General features: G+C 38.8%; 1 protein-coding gene across 2 annotated transcripts in view; it reads right to left on the bottom strand.

The window, feature by feature from the left end:
• Positions 1-620: 620 nt before the first annotated feature.
• Positions 621-13,435, bottom strand: part of LOC120721006 (thrombospondin type-1 domain-containing protein 4-like) — a 44,675-nt gene continuing 31,860 nt past the window's right edge. For both annotated transcript variants that reach the window (XM_040010992.1, XM_040010993.1), the window contains 11 exons: positions 9,229-9,433; positions 6,542-6,717; positions 6,256-6,352; positions 5,891-6,082; positions 5,355-5,484; positions 4,724-4,928; positions 4,330-4,503; positions 3,421-3,594; positions 3,123-3,302; positions 2,244-2,388; positions 621-2,072 (listed from right to left, as the gene is read on the bottom strand). In XM_040010992.1, coding sequence (XP_039866926.1) covers positions 1,930-2,072; positions 2,244-2,388; positions 3,123-3,302; positions 3,421-3,594; positions 4,330-4,503; positions 4,724-4,928; positions 5,355-5,484; positions 5,891-6,082; positions 6,256-6,352; positions 6,542-6,717; positions 9,229-9,433 — 1,821 coding nt within the window. In that variant the 3' untranslated portion in view covers positions 621-1,929. The remainder of the gene's footprint in view (positions 2,073-2,243; positions 2,389-3,122; positions 3,303-3,420; positions 3,595-4,329; positions 4,504-4,723; positions 4,929-5,354; positions 5,485-5,890; positions 6,083-6,255; positions 6,353-6,541; positions 6,718-9,228; positions 9,434-13,435) is intronic.

The following is a 13,435-nucleotide window of genomic DNA, read 5'->3' as shown; positions in this document are numbered from 1 at the left end:
GTGAGCAATAATTTGCTTCACTAATTTTATTTACAGTAATACAATAAATACAGATTAGATGGCAGAGTGAAATGTCATTAGTTTAAACCTGTTAATCTTTTCAATCGACCAGAAACAAAACAAAAACACTTTTGCAAGTTCAATGCTTATGCTTAAGTTCAATGTTTTAAAGTGTTAATATCTTCATAGGAAAGACTATAAGTAATTAGTGCATTGCTCCTTCTCCATCACTCCAGGATCTACCACAATTTCTGTGCTGTGCTGATTATATTTGTTGGGAGTGATGAGCTCAGGGTCTACATGCCAAACTCTAACTGCTGCAAAAAAAGAATGCACAATGTGATGTGAAACTGATTCACAAGGAAAAGCTGCTGAAAAGTCTACTGCCTATTAGAGGAAATTTCCTCAAGAAAATTAACATCGGAACAGCTGGGATCTAAAATAAAGCAAATACAGATGTTTTATTAGTTGCAGTCATATATTGAATACTTAATTCAGTTGTTTCATGATTGAATTAAGATATTTAAAAAAAAATCATGCCATCATGTTGGCACTTCAAAATAGTTATTTCTCTGATAGAGGAGAATATCTGCAAAATATCTGGATACAGTACTTATGAATCAGAGGTAAGTTAATCTTTCTTGGAGGGAAACAATAATAGCTTTTACAACAAGAGCCGAGCATTTCAGAGGTACTGTGTGCACTTTTGTACAAAACTGAAAATGGCTGTTTTATGGTAGAAAAAGATTGGTCACTAATAAGGATTTACTATAAATGCAAACCAGATGTACTGTATGTATCACCATATCAAGAACTGTAAAACACTGAAATGATTTCTCTTTAGAGTCAAATGTAAATAATATATTATAGATAATTCAGTATATTTTTTTCATAGGAATTACACAGTGTGGAATGATCATATCCCACTAGAAATAAAGAAATATGTACAGTTAGTTTCAACTCTCCAAAAATGCAAAAGTTTTCTGATTATCTGCTTCTGTCATCCAGCAGGCTGTGAAATGCCTACACCGAGTTCAAAGTTGTGACTAGTTTAAAGGCAACAAAAGTTTTATCACCACAGCTAAAAAGAGGCCACGGGTGGTTCATGTAACAACAGGGAACCACACAAATAAATAAAGAGGGAGATTTTTCTTTCTCTTCAGTTACTGGCAGAGTGTTGGGCTGTCCAAGAAGCCTGAAAACCATTTTTTTATCATTCACATTGTCATACATACATTTATACATACATATTACATAGGCTGCTTTTGGACCTCGTAGCTGTGTAGGGAGAAAAAGACATGGTTTGCCAGAAAACAGTCAAATATATGCAATCGGCAGCAGGGAAGGTGCACAGTATTTGTTTTTCAGGAAAAGGTGGTGATCTGCTACTGTCGGCAGTTTGGTGAGGTTACATATCTTTGGTCAGCAGTGGATGCGAAATAAGTGATAACATGTGCGATTACATTAACTGCCATAAATCTGAGTTCTGCTGTGTAACCATATATGGTCCATGTTACACAGTCAGCTCGTGCTCTCCTCTTCATAAGTAATCCACAAGAGCCATTGTCAGTAAACAGTACCTGCAAACTGTTCCCACTGAAGCAAAGAAGAGGGATTCTTTGAATAAGACACAGATCAAATCCTTTAAGTGTTTTAGATTCTCCACTTTGATACTGATGCCTCTCACCACAGCTGACATCTGCAGTGAGTGGATTCTTGGCACACACCATTTTCCCCTCATAACAGCTGTCTTCAAATAAACCAACAAAAATGTCCCTTCTTCACTTTCCACAGTTGGCAAAAACAACAAGTGCCTATTTTAGGCAAGGTCCAGCCAGTCTATTCTTCCCAGCTGCCACAGGACCAGAGGGCCTCCAGGGGGTACTGACTCTGGACCACCATGGAGCGGAGTGACCCTGGTAGAGAGCGCTAGCTTTGTCGGCGATAGGTCGACTGTTTGTGGGCCACCCGGGAACATGAAGCACAGCATGTTGTCTTGTAGTAATCATACACGCAGAGGCGAGCCTGGACCACCACATTGCAGTTGAAGTATTTGTCTCTGCAGTTCTCATCTGAATACAAAATAAGAGTTGATAATATAATTCAATAAAGATATGGCAGTGGAGCCACAGAGTTTTCAGGGAAACTGGGAGGACATTCCCTTTATTATGCTCACAATGTGTTGATGCTAAAAATCATCAATAAATATTCATTCAGGTCAATCGTATAAAAAGTTGACTGACCTATCAGAGGTATGCAGGGCTCTGGGTTGCAGTCCTCCTTCTCTTCTGGTTTCAATTGCACATCGCAGCCCTCTCTGGACAGCATGTCATCAGACAGACAGCGCACCTCTCTCACACGGAAACCTCCTTCACATGTTTTGGAGCACTTGAAGAGCAAGAGTCAGTGACAGTAATCATTCTCATATGCTTGCCCTAAAGTCAGTGAGGATATCACAGCGAATATTCTAAACATTACGATCAAAATTTGATCAACTGTTTCAATTACATTTCTAATAGGGAAAATGGGATAATCTGGTTTTGAGGTGTCAGATGTAAAAAGGTGATGCTAGGCACCAATCCGAGTTTAGTGGGCTGCTTGGGTACTATCAGTTAAATCTGACCAGTCAGAATCCTGAAAACCTGCAATCTTTTTAATGAACAGCAGGGAGCGACTCCTCTGCTTTAAAAAGACAGATAGTATAAAAGCCAAGAAAAAATAATTTATAAACTCAAAATCCTGATGAGTTTGCAATCTCACGGGCAAGTTTCAAGAAATTTTAATAAGGCTTGACATTCATTATTATTTAGAGTAAAATAAATGACAAAAATAGGATTGGCTTTAGAGCAGGGCTATGTGTGATTGGCAAGTCGCTGCTATTGGCTATGAAGTCTCCACAGAGACAGATCTACCAGTTGTGATATGCGGTTAAAAAAGTACCTAAGGCTTCAAAACAAAGTGCCCACAAACCAATGAGTGACATCACAGTGCCTACACCACTTTTATGTACAACTCAAACAACCATCTACAATAGATTTAAAGTGATTTCTTATCAGTCGTTTTAAGCACTGTGAGGATTCTAAGCATCTAAACTGTGATAGAGGCTTTTATATCTTACTCACAGCACTCCAGTCAGTGTGGTACCACTTTGCTCCACAGGCCTTGAGGCTACAGCTCTGCTGCCTGAGAGGTTTGTCCAGGGATGAGCACTCATACGGTGGCATGACAGTGAATCCTTCATTTGACTTCATCAAACACACCACTGACCTCTGCTGGGTGCCGGTGCCACACTCTGCAGAGCACTATGTTCAGTTAAACACAAAATCAAGAAAGAAAAACCCACGTGACATATTAATGTAAAGTCCTACATATTTGACAACTTCCCCGTACGTACAATGTAACCTCCAGTTGCGCTCATACCTGGCTCCAGGGTCCTGTGAACCACTCAATTCGATTCTCACAGGGACCGTTGTTGCAGACCTGAGAGTCTGTGGGCCGTTCGCTGCCACATCCTTCCAGAGGGAGACTGCTGATTTGGTTGGTCAGGCAGAGAACTCCCCGTGTCCGTACACCCATGCCACATTCAGCTGAGCACTGTGGAGCAAAACGTGTTAGAGTTTAGGTCAAATTAATCAAGCCAATAAGAAAGTGTCTATGTTTTTATTTTTGCACAAAGTAGAAACATAGGGTGAAAAATACATTAAAGAGAGCGCACACAAGTCAAATGTGTGCAAAAGTGGTATGAGTTTGTGAGGAGGAAATGGAGAACCTAACTGTGCCCACTTTGAAACTTCATATCTTAGCTGGCTTTGTAGTTCATATGTTTCAAATCTAGAGGAATCTAGGCAATGTTGCAAAATTAAAGTCATTCACTTTCCTCTTTTAGTCCTATTGTATTGCCGTAAAGTTAAACGGTATCATCACTGTAAAACAAAAAACACGTGCCCAGTTCTGTTGGATTCTCATGTCATCCACTGAGGTCTTCCTTTCCCTGCAAGAACTTAATATTTGTTCATGGCTAATCTGTTCTGCTGCTTACAAAAGTCATGCAATGTAACCTGAAAGCAGGAACAGCCTAAAGCACAGCCTATGATCGCGTGGCAACCACTGTCTTTATTGATTTTATTTTCTCATAGTTTTCCTCATAGGCATGAAAGTTTCTATCTGACCTTAGTTGTATGTTTCCCTGCCAAAATCATCAAAAGGTATCTATATCAGCTGGCCATCAAGAATAGCTACTTGAGTGATGAAGACAAACCTTCTGTATACAAAGACTAGCTCTGTTATTAGAAATGAATGAAAGTTACTTTGTCTCCTGCTGACACTTACCCTGTTGCCCCACTCGGTGTAGAACCAGCTCTTGGCACAAGCTCCCATATCACAGTTCTCCACATCATTGGGCCGCAGATTCATGTTGCACTCCTCATCAGGAACAAAGTCGCCCACATTGCTGACACAGTGTACCTCTCGTGACCTCTGACCCAGCCCACATGGCACAGAGCACTATGAAGATACATACTACATGGATAGTGTTGTACTATGGAGGTATGTATAGCTAAGGAGACTGTACCATTTTCTTTTCATGAGTGTGCTTATTTGCTCCATTTAGATATAAGATATAAGAGTAGAGAACAGGAGTACAGATTCAAGATAACTTTCATAACTTCAGGGTCAGTTCAGAAAAGTCTTGTAAGTTAAATTAAGTCTGACTGCTGCCACTCACAGAAGTCCACTCTGAGCGAATCTGCCACTCACTGCAGATCTTTAGCTGGCAGGTACTGGCAGTTTCAGGCCGCTCCAGGTGTCGACAGCGGCTCGTGTGGACATTGAGGGTGCGGTTGGCGTAAACCTGGCGACACAAGACCTGCCGATGCTGCATGCCCAGACCGCAGGTTTTGCTGCACTCTGACCATTCTCCAATATCCCAGCTATTAAATAAAATGAAAAGCATTAGTGTCCAAAATGCGACATTCATTTGTTGTATTTTCTGTGATTTGTTCCTTTAGGGACAGAAACTGTACAAAATTAAGAGGATGTAAAAAACTTGGTTCACCTGCAAATCAGCAATTTCTATATTTTAAAACAACAGTTTAAAAAAAAAATTGTATGAATATTTCCACATGGATGGTAAAATTTAAAATACATTCTTCCTCGTCATCTCTCAGTGTGATCTGAAATGCCTGGATAGAAAATTTGCTTAAAGGATCGAACCTTGGGGTGATATTTACAGCTTATATTAAGGCTTCATTGCGTACATGCATACTATTAAGTCAACTTGCATGTAGAATAAAAAACACTTTTTAAATTTAGACGTCTGCAATTTGCACTCTAGAAACAGAGGAGAAATTTCTCACAATGCTGGGCAGGGCTGCAAGTTGCAGGCCTCTTCCTGTGGACTTGGTCGGCTGCTGCTGTCACACAAAGAGTCCGATACCTGGACCTGAGTCAGCCGGTTGACACATTGAAAGATGGAATATCTGAAACCTAAAAAGTAGAAATTTAGGCACTAACTCCTGAAACAAATTTTGATTGTTGTATATACCGTATGGGAAAATCTTTTGTGCAATTAAAAGTTCAGTAAAGTCATATTTTACTCAATGTCATAAAGACCAAATGATTAATGTTTTAGCAATGCAACTTTTGAGTTTTGACTTTAGGTATAGTTTAACATGCACATGGAGACACATAATTTTTACATAATTGATAACTGGATGTAACATAATTTTAATGCCATATAAATGCAGACTTGCATCACAAACAGATATATATACACACACATCAAAAAAACTGTAAAACCTCAAGCAAACTTTTTTCACTGTTTTGTTATTTTATTACTCTCTCTGTAACTAAAAAGAAAAAAAAAAGCTCAACATAAACTTCTTTAACTGACCTTTACCACAGGAAGCACTGCACTCTGTAGCACCAGTCAGTTTCCAGTTGTATTCTCTCTCACGTCTGGGTGGCTGTACGGAGGGTACCTGGTTTTCAGTGGGAGGAGGCGAATATCTTCCACTGCCAGCTGAATTAAAGTTTTCCTGATGATTCTGCTGGTCGTATCCATCCTGTCCATTCACAGCATTCCCTAAGATGTGAAGTGTCATCAATTTGATATACTCTATGGATAGATATAGCTAGCTATATATAGGCCTGCAACGAACACGCACTTATTAATTTATCTAAAAGTTATTTTCTCCACTGGTTGTTTGCTTGGTCGTTTGTACACAGTAGGAGGGGCCAAAAGTGGGTCTTATTTACCTCCCGGCCTGCGGCTTGGTTGCTGAGGGCTCACGAGCTTCTCAGATGGGAGAATGTACTCATAGTGAACACCAGGATTTGGCTGCTGGAAGATCATCTGAGTGAAAGTAGATGAGACTTAGACAACAATTTCAAAACAGAACTGTAAGCCTTTCAACATTTGCACTTTCAAAATTTTACGCCGTTTCTCAGGTCAGCAAAAAACAAAACAAACAAACAAACAAAAAAACCAAGGAGACCCACCACCGTAACTTTCTTGGGATTCAAGCTGATTTTTTTTACTCACATAAACGTCCAGAATCTCATTTGTGGGGCCTTCAGCGAGAAAGGATTCCCCAGCTGTGCTACTGATTTCATTGGGTCGGCGGTAGGTGAACATGGTCCCTGCACCCTCATACTTTCCTGGCCGGTCAATTGCCCAGTTTCCATTAATGATTGATCGCCCTGATCGGCTTCGCAAAGCTGGTAGACACAGAGAGACTGACAATCAAGACTGACAAAGACATGAGGAAAAACATGTAACCAAAAAGCTCTTCTATATACAGGTAATTATTGTTTAATATAAAACTATTTGGCATAATGGGATCTGTATTCTTTTTAAAAGTGGCTCAAACCCAAAAAGGTAATTACAGTAGCTAACTGAATAAAAGCTCTCACATGCACTTTCAGAGCAATGTCTTTTTCAAATGTGACAATCTGTTTGTGCTGGCAAATCTTTCATGCAAATCCTGTAACAAAATCTCCCAAGAGGTTTTTTCCACTGATTTCATGGATTAAATACAAAAGGGCCATTAGAAAGACATTAGAAGTGTAACATTAGACAGGCTTGTAAAAGAGTGTTTGGACAACTAAAAGCACTATTAGAGATGCAGAGCGTAGAACAAAGGCCTATTGAAGGGAAAATCAAGGACGTGATGAGGATATAGTTGATGGCTCCTGCCTGATTCTAGTCTCGTTTGCATTTTAAAACATATGTTGCTCCCTGGAACTGTGTAATCTTTTTATAAATTCAATGCATAACACTTTCAGATCATTCCTCTTTATTTTATCTTTATAAATGTGCCACAGATTTTTAAACTGAAAACATATCCACTTAGAGAACACGTTTTTTTTCTTGCTATGTGTGAATGAAGAATGAAGAGTTTGTAAATGCTGTATAAGGTGCAGCAAAGTTTTTCATATAAATACTAGTATTTTTTGTCTGTACATAACTCTGTGTACTTGTGTATATAAATGGTCAGTTCAAATTAAAGAAAGCTGAGCATACTTGGCATCTAAGCAGCTGGGGTTTGAAAGACAGCCACTGAATTCGTTGTCTTAATGTTTCCAGTTTTTTATTTTTTTTATTGAGTGGCGAAATTCCGCACTTTAATTAAAAAAGATTGTGAGTCCTGAAGGGTAAGATCCTCTGATGAAAGCATGTTTATGCACTTTCCTCAGGGAAAGCAGTTGCGGGTGGGTGGATGGGGGGTGGTGGACTAGAACTGCTCTCCTCTTCCTCTAAACCCAATGCTGAGTCAGGGCAAGGTTCTCATTAAACAATGTCTGACATTCCAACAGTCATTTCTGAATAAATAAGCCTCTACTGTCCCACTGTTGCACCTCAGTAAAAAGTGTGGGTCACTCAAAGGCTCCACTAAACAACAGTAAGACACAGTGGGTGGCGATATAGGCCAAAGAAATCCTAAAAAGCAAAATGCTGTTTAATAAAACAAATGTAACAAACAGCTCCTGTCTGCTCAGGCTTATTTAGTGCTAATGTAACAAACATTTCTCACATTCATCATTTAATGATTTCTTTTCATGACTTTCTTTTCACTGGTGTCATACATGTAACACTACGCATGGCAGATGGAGGTTTTCTGACGTATGTTCTGAGCTGCTGAAAGCAGAACTCTGCAGCAAACTGTGACTAATGAAACTGTAAACCAGGATGGAAACTAAAATGCTCTATTTGCTGCGAGACAGCTAAATTAGCAGTTACCAACGACAAGCACTCTTAGAGGCCTCTTATTTAAAGTATATGGCCAACATTCAAGCATTTCTATACTGTTCACACAGTTTTAGCAACTAATACCTAAAACCTCTTTTCTCAAGCAAACTAGCAGATGTCAAAATATTATTATAGTATGACTGATGTGCTGCTAAGAAACGATCTCTGTTATTTTTTTCCCAAACATAATTCATTTAGCTGTCACATATGCAATGAAATATAATGTGATGTGAACGGAAACATTTTTATATTTGGCATCTGCGTTTAAATAAAGAATATGCCCAGCACAGCATGGCAGAGAGTAAAGACTGACTAGGAGTAAGCACTATGGAGGGAGGTGGGGCTTTTAGATTACAGGTCATTGAGGGCCACTGTAGTCAAAAGAACATTTAAATTACTGTAGAAAGAAATAACACTCTCTTTGGCTCTATTAGGAGAGCACACGTCTCCACAATTCCACAAAGCCAGAGGAGGAGATACCAGCTGTAAGACTGTACAGAACATCAGGCTTCAGTGACAACAGGTATGGCCCCGAAAGAACATGAAAGGAAGATGGAGTCGAGGGGAGTTACAACGCGACTTCAGGCACAACTGTAGTCAGGCTAATGCAGCTTAAAACACAGAGTGTATTAGTTGATATAGAGCATGGCTGAGATCCACTGAAGATTATGACTGATCTCGACTGCCTGAACGAATGCTGAACTAATAAAGAGTATCAAAAAAGTGGGAAAAAAGGGTGTAATTTTAATTTAGGTGCTTTAAATTACTTGTTAGTGCTCATAATGAAAACAGTGAAATGCTAAAGCAGTTCTGTTGGCTAAAATGCTAAACTCAACTAATACATTCACCCAGCTGCAATACAGCAGCTAGAATAAAATTAAGGAAACCAGCCATGAGCAAGAAGACTCAACTGCACTAACTGGCTATTCTTCGTCAGTACAGCCACAGCACAGTATCCTGTGAGTATGTTTACCACCCACCTAGGTAGTTTCTGCTCTTCACCATCTCAGTAACATTGATCTTGGTGGCTCCTTCTGGGATCTCCACTATCTTGTGATAGCCGATCTTGGATAAACTATGTTTGAACACTCCTGAAACCAGCCTACAGGTTGTGTTGTCACCTCCACACACGCCACACTTGTCCACCACCCTTCCTGATCCGAGATACTCATCGCATCCTAGACTCTGCGGGACAGAGAGAGAAGTAATAATGAGGTAATGAGATATAGTGATAATCTTTACTTAGTGAAACAGCAGTAAAGTGGGCTAATCATAAAACATTTTTAGTGAAAAAAATAGGAATAACAGAGATTATGTAGAATAAACACAGATCATATAGATCAAAAAATCTGCTAAATAAACACAATGAAGTCATTTACTTAGCTATAACATAAGAAAGGCTAATTAGCATGATCATCGTTACTTTCCAGAAGGCATTGTTTTGGAATGACAGCCTCTGAATTGATGGCAAATTTCCTCTCGACAGTATGAGGTTTCTTCATCACACTGGTGGCAATAAATTACAAGATACTTGGTCACAGTAAAAATAGAACAGTTAACATCAGCAATCCATAAATTGAGTCAAACCGGCAGTAAAAGTCTGTCGCTGTGCAAACAGGTGGCCCAGAAATCAAAACTGGTTGCAGTGCGCTACCGTACAGTCAGACATGCTAAGCTTTAGCATGTCTGACAAGCTTAAGTCCAGTACAACCACATTTACCAACATAACGGTAGGGAAAGAAATTGTGACATGAAAGAGCCACCTTCAAAACCCTAAATCAGATTACAACTTTCACCAGGCGTTAATGTAAATTCACAGATGCAGCTGATGCATTCCACTTGGTGTAACCCCAGCATACTCCACTCAGCATAAAAAACTGTTAAATATAACCCTCAACGAAGAAGACCAATACTGGTCGATTTCACCATTTCACATATGTTCCTGTAGTGAAATGATCTAAACAAAAATAAAGGAAGTATATAAGAAAAAAATAGGATCATCCCCTTGGATTTTGCAGAAATAGATCACCATAAATCAGTTGCAGAACAGTGAAAATACAGAAACACAGTGGAAAATGGAGAAACAGGTGGAGAAGGGTATAAGAAAGTGATGAAAAGAGAGAGAACGGAGAGGTGGAAGAAGAAATAGTGGCCATGGGTGGACTAAGGGGGTGAACTCTAAATGAAATTCTTGCTCTCTCCCACCCATAGCAGGCCAGTCAGCTCTTGGCCAAAGCATCAGCTGGGCCAAAGCAAACATGAAATGCCTTCTTCAACACAGGAAATAAGTGATGGGAGAAAAGAACAGCAAACTAAGAGTGCTGAAAAAAATTTTAAATAAAACTCCCAAAAGCTTTGGTGGTCAGCATGGAATTATGTTGGAAACTCTGTATGAAAATCACTAAACATAACAGAATAACATTCAGAGAAGCACCGTTGCACTTTATGATCTCACTTTACAGATCGACGAATACAGAGCAATTCAAAAGCTACAATCTGGCTGTAACGAAATGCATAATATATGGTAAAACGCATCCGAGGACATTTAAACTGGCTACAGCACAGCATATCTACCATGGAAAACAAATTAAAATGGAGTCAAGTAAGGCTGTCTGTTTAAATGACTACCAATGAATGAATATCTCCTCTGCATCTCCATTTTCATCGCAAATCCCTTCAAACTAAAACAACACCATTATAGAAGCGAGGCAGCATTTGCCTGAAAAAGGGAAAAAAGTTCCTCTCATAAAACAGATGCTGACATGGTGAGAGGTTATCTGTGGACGTTTGGATGGGAAAATGTTTAAACCAAAACACGTTAATGTAGGAGTGGAGAATTTATTGACTTCAAATCTGAATAGTTAGTGTAATATATTGTGACTGTGGATGTAAAAACAACCAGGATTTTCATTCTTCTGATATGAGGAAGGGCCAAGAGATTCTACTCATATTAGAAAGGTAAGGAATTTCTCGATATCGATATCTCGATTAAAATCAAGTTTTTTTTGGTCTTGTAAGTTGTACAAAGCACTAACATTGCTCTGCATACTTTTCTGACAAACGTGAGTCCATCAAAATGATGTGAAGACGGTGACATTTTAATACATCTTTAACATCTATATATCACTAGCTGCTACAAGTTAAACTCAAACACAAATCTCAGTGTGGTTGTTAAAAAAAAAGAGACAACTTTTAAACCTCACCCTAGTTTCTGAGAACACGTCAATGTTTTTTTCGCCTTCTCTCTGTGGGTGGTTTGTGCCATCTGTTGAGGAAAACCACCCTGTTTTTAGTGGAACTGTAACAGGATTTTGAAAATGTCGCTAAAGCCCACCTTCATCTGGAAATGGTTACATGTGTCGGGACAGTGGAGTCGACCTTAAGTTAACTCATGAACACTGAAAACAGCATCATCTTAAAGCAGATCCTGATGATATTTTCCCACGCAATGCAGCTGGGTTAAAGTCATCACATTGCAGAGTTTTCTGTAACAAACTGAATTCTACACAGTTTTGCCAAAGGCACTTGTCACTGGAGATATCGTCTACTCCCAGAAAACACAACAAGACATTTAGAATTAGACACAGATATCCTGAGAAGTGAGCCTGAGAAGTTAGTCTCTTTCTTATTGAACAGCAAGTCTATCCTTAGTGGCCTATATTTCAATGTACTTCTCGCTGCAGCTTTAATATTTGAATACTGAAAAACAGTAGAGCAGGGACCTCAGGACCCACTGCTTAGTATTGTGGTCATGACTGAAAATCCTAAAATAATTTAATATAAATAAATAATAAAACACTAATAATGACATCATGTAAATGCAGAGACATTAACCTCTTGAACCCAATAATCTATTGTACTCCTTTGCTTTAATGCTTTATTGCATAACCAATACATGTCTTCTTCTTACGGCCACTCATATATGACACTGTTTGTTCATTAAAAGTAGTATTATTGTTCATATTCCAGCTTTATAACTTTGCTGTCATCAGATGATTATTTATGTTTTTAATAGGTCAAGACAATATATATAATTCTATTTTAGATTTGTTATTAAGTCGATTTTGTAGTAGAAGTATGTAAAATAGAAACGTTACAGTGTGTAAAATCTCACCACTAGATGTCAGTAGACTGCAGATTGCAGTCACCTAAGTTCTGTTTTCCCCTCTCAATTAAAGTGCATAATCCTAGCTATGGTGGCGTCTGTAGAGCTCTGTTTATCTGTATTGAGGGAAGGCTTTCGATCTGCTGTCAGCTGTCAATGTGTGTTCACGTCTATTTACTTTGGACAGACGGTTCAAATTGTTTAAGGAGTCCAATGCTCTTCAATTACACCTTTACCTTTACCTAGAACGTTTCTACCTATCTAGTCACATACATAAAGAGCCATTAGGCAGAACAATTCAATTAAATTCAGTTTTAATTATATAGTGCCAAATCACAACAACAACTGCCCTGAGGCACTGTATACTGTAAGGTTAACACTCTATTAACAGGGATAGCTCAGTAGGTAGGGTGGAAGCCCCATGATCAGAAGGTCGGTGGTCCGAATCCACTGAATGGCTACCCTGAGATACCCCTGAGCAAGGTACCGTCCCTACACATTGCTGCCCACTGCTTCACTGAGTGAATGGGTTAAATGCAGAGAGGAAGTATACTTTCTTTCTTTCTATAATAATACAACAGTGATGCTCATCTCAGGCACTGATGGTGGGCAACGTGGCACAAACCAGCACCCCTACCATTGTATTTTTAATGGATTCATTCCAAGTTAATGAGAATGGATCAATTAATGCATCATTTTGTTGGAAGCCATAATTAACAATGTACATTTATGAGTACAATATACTTTTTTTTTTAAACAAACCCAAAAATGGCTTCCTGTGACTTAAAGTATTTCTTAAACAATTTTTATATTAATTATCTTATAATTATTGACCTAAAAAATTATCAATTTTAAACATCAACCACGTGATAACAGTGACTGTAGACCACCATGATCAGCTGCTTTTTCTAATATTCCAGTTTATCTAAACTCCCGTCAGTATACAGTACTGTATAGAGAGTATACGAGGCCAACAAGGGAGTATGTCCTGATCTATAGTTTAGAGCAGGACATTACTAGATATACTATTATATATATTATTTTTGGATGTTTTTTGTACACTGTTTTAATTAACTTAACAA

Source organism: Simochromis diagramma, unplaced genomic scaffold (assembly GCF_900408965.1).
Source record: "Simochromis diagramma unplaced genomic scaffold, fSimDia1.1 OVJJ01000603.1, whole genome shotgun sequence".
In the NCBI taxonomy this organism is placed as follows: Eukaryota; Metazoa; Chordata; class Actinopteri; order Cichliformes; family Cichlidae; genus Simochromis; species Simochromis diagramma.
Note: the sequence above shows the minus strand (reverse complement) of the source record. Positions and strands in the feature narration are given on the sequence as shown.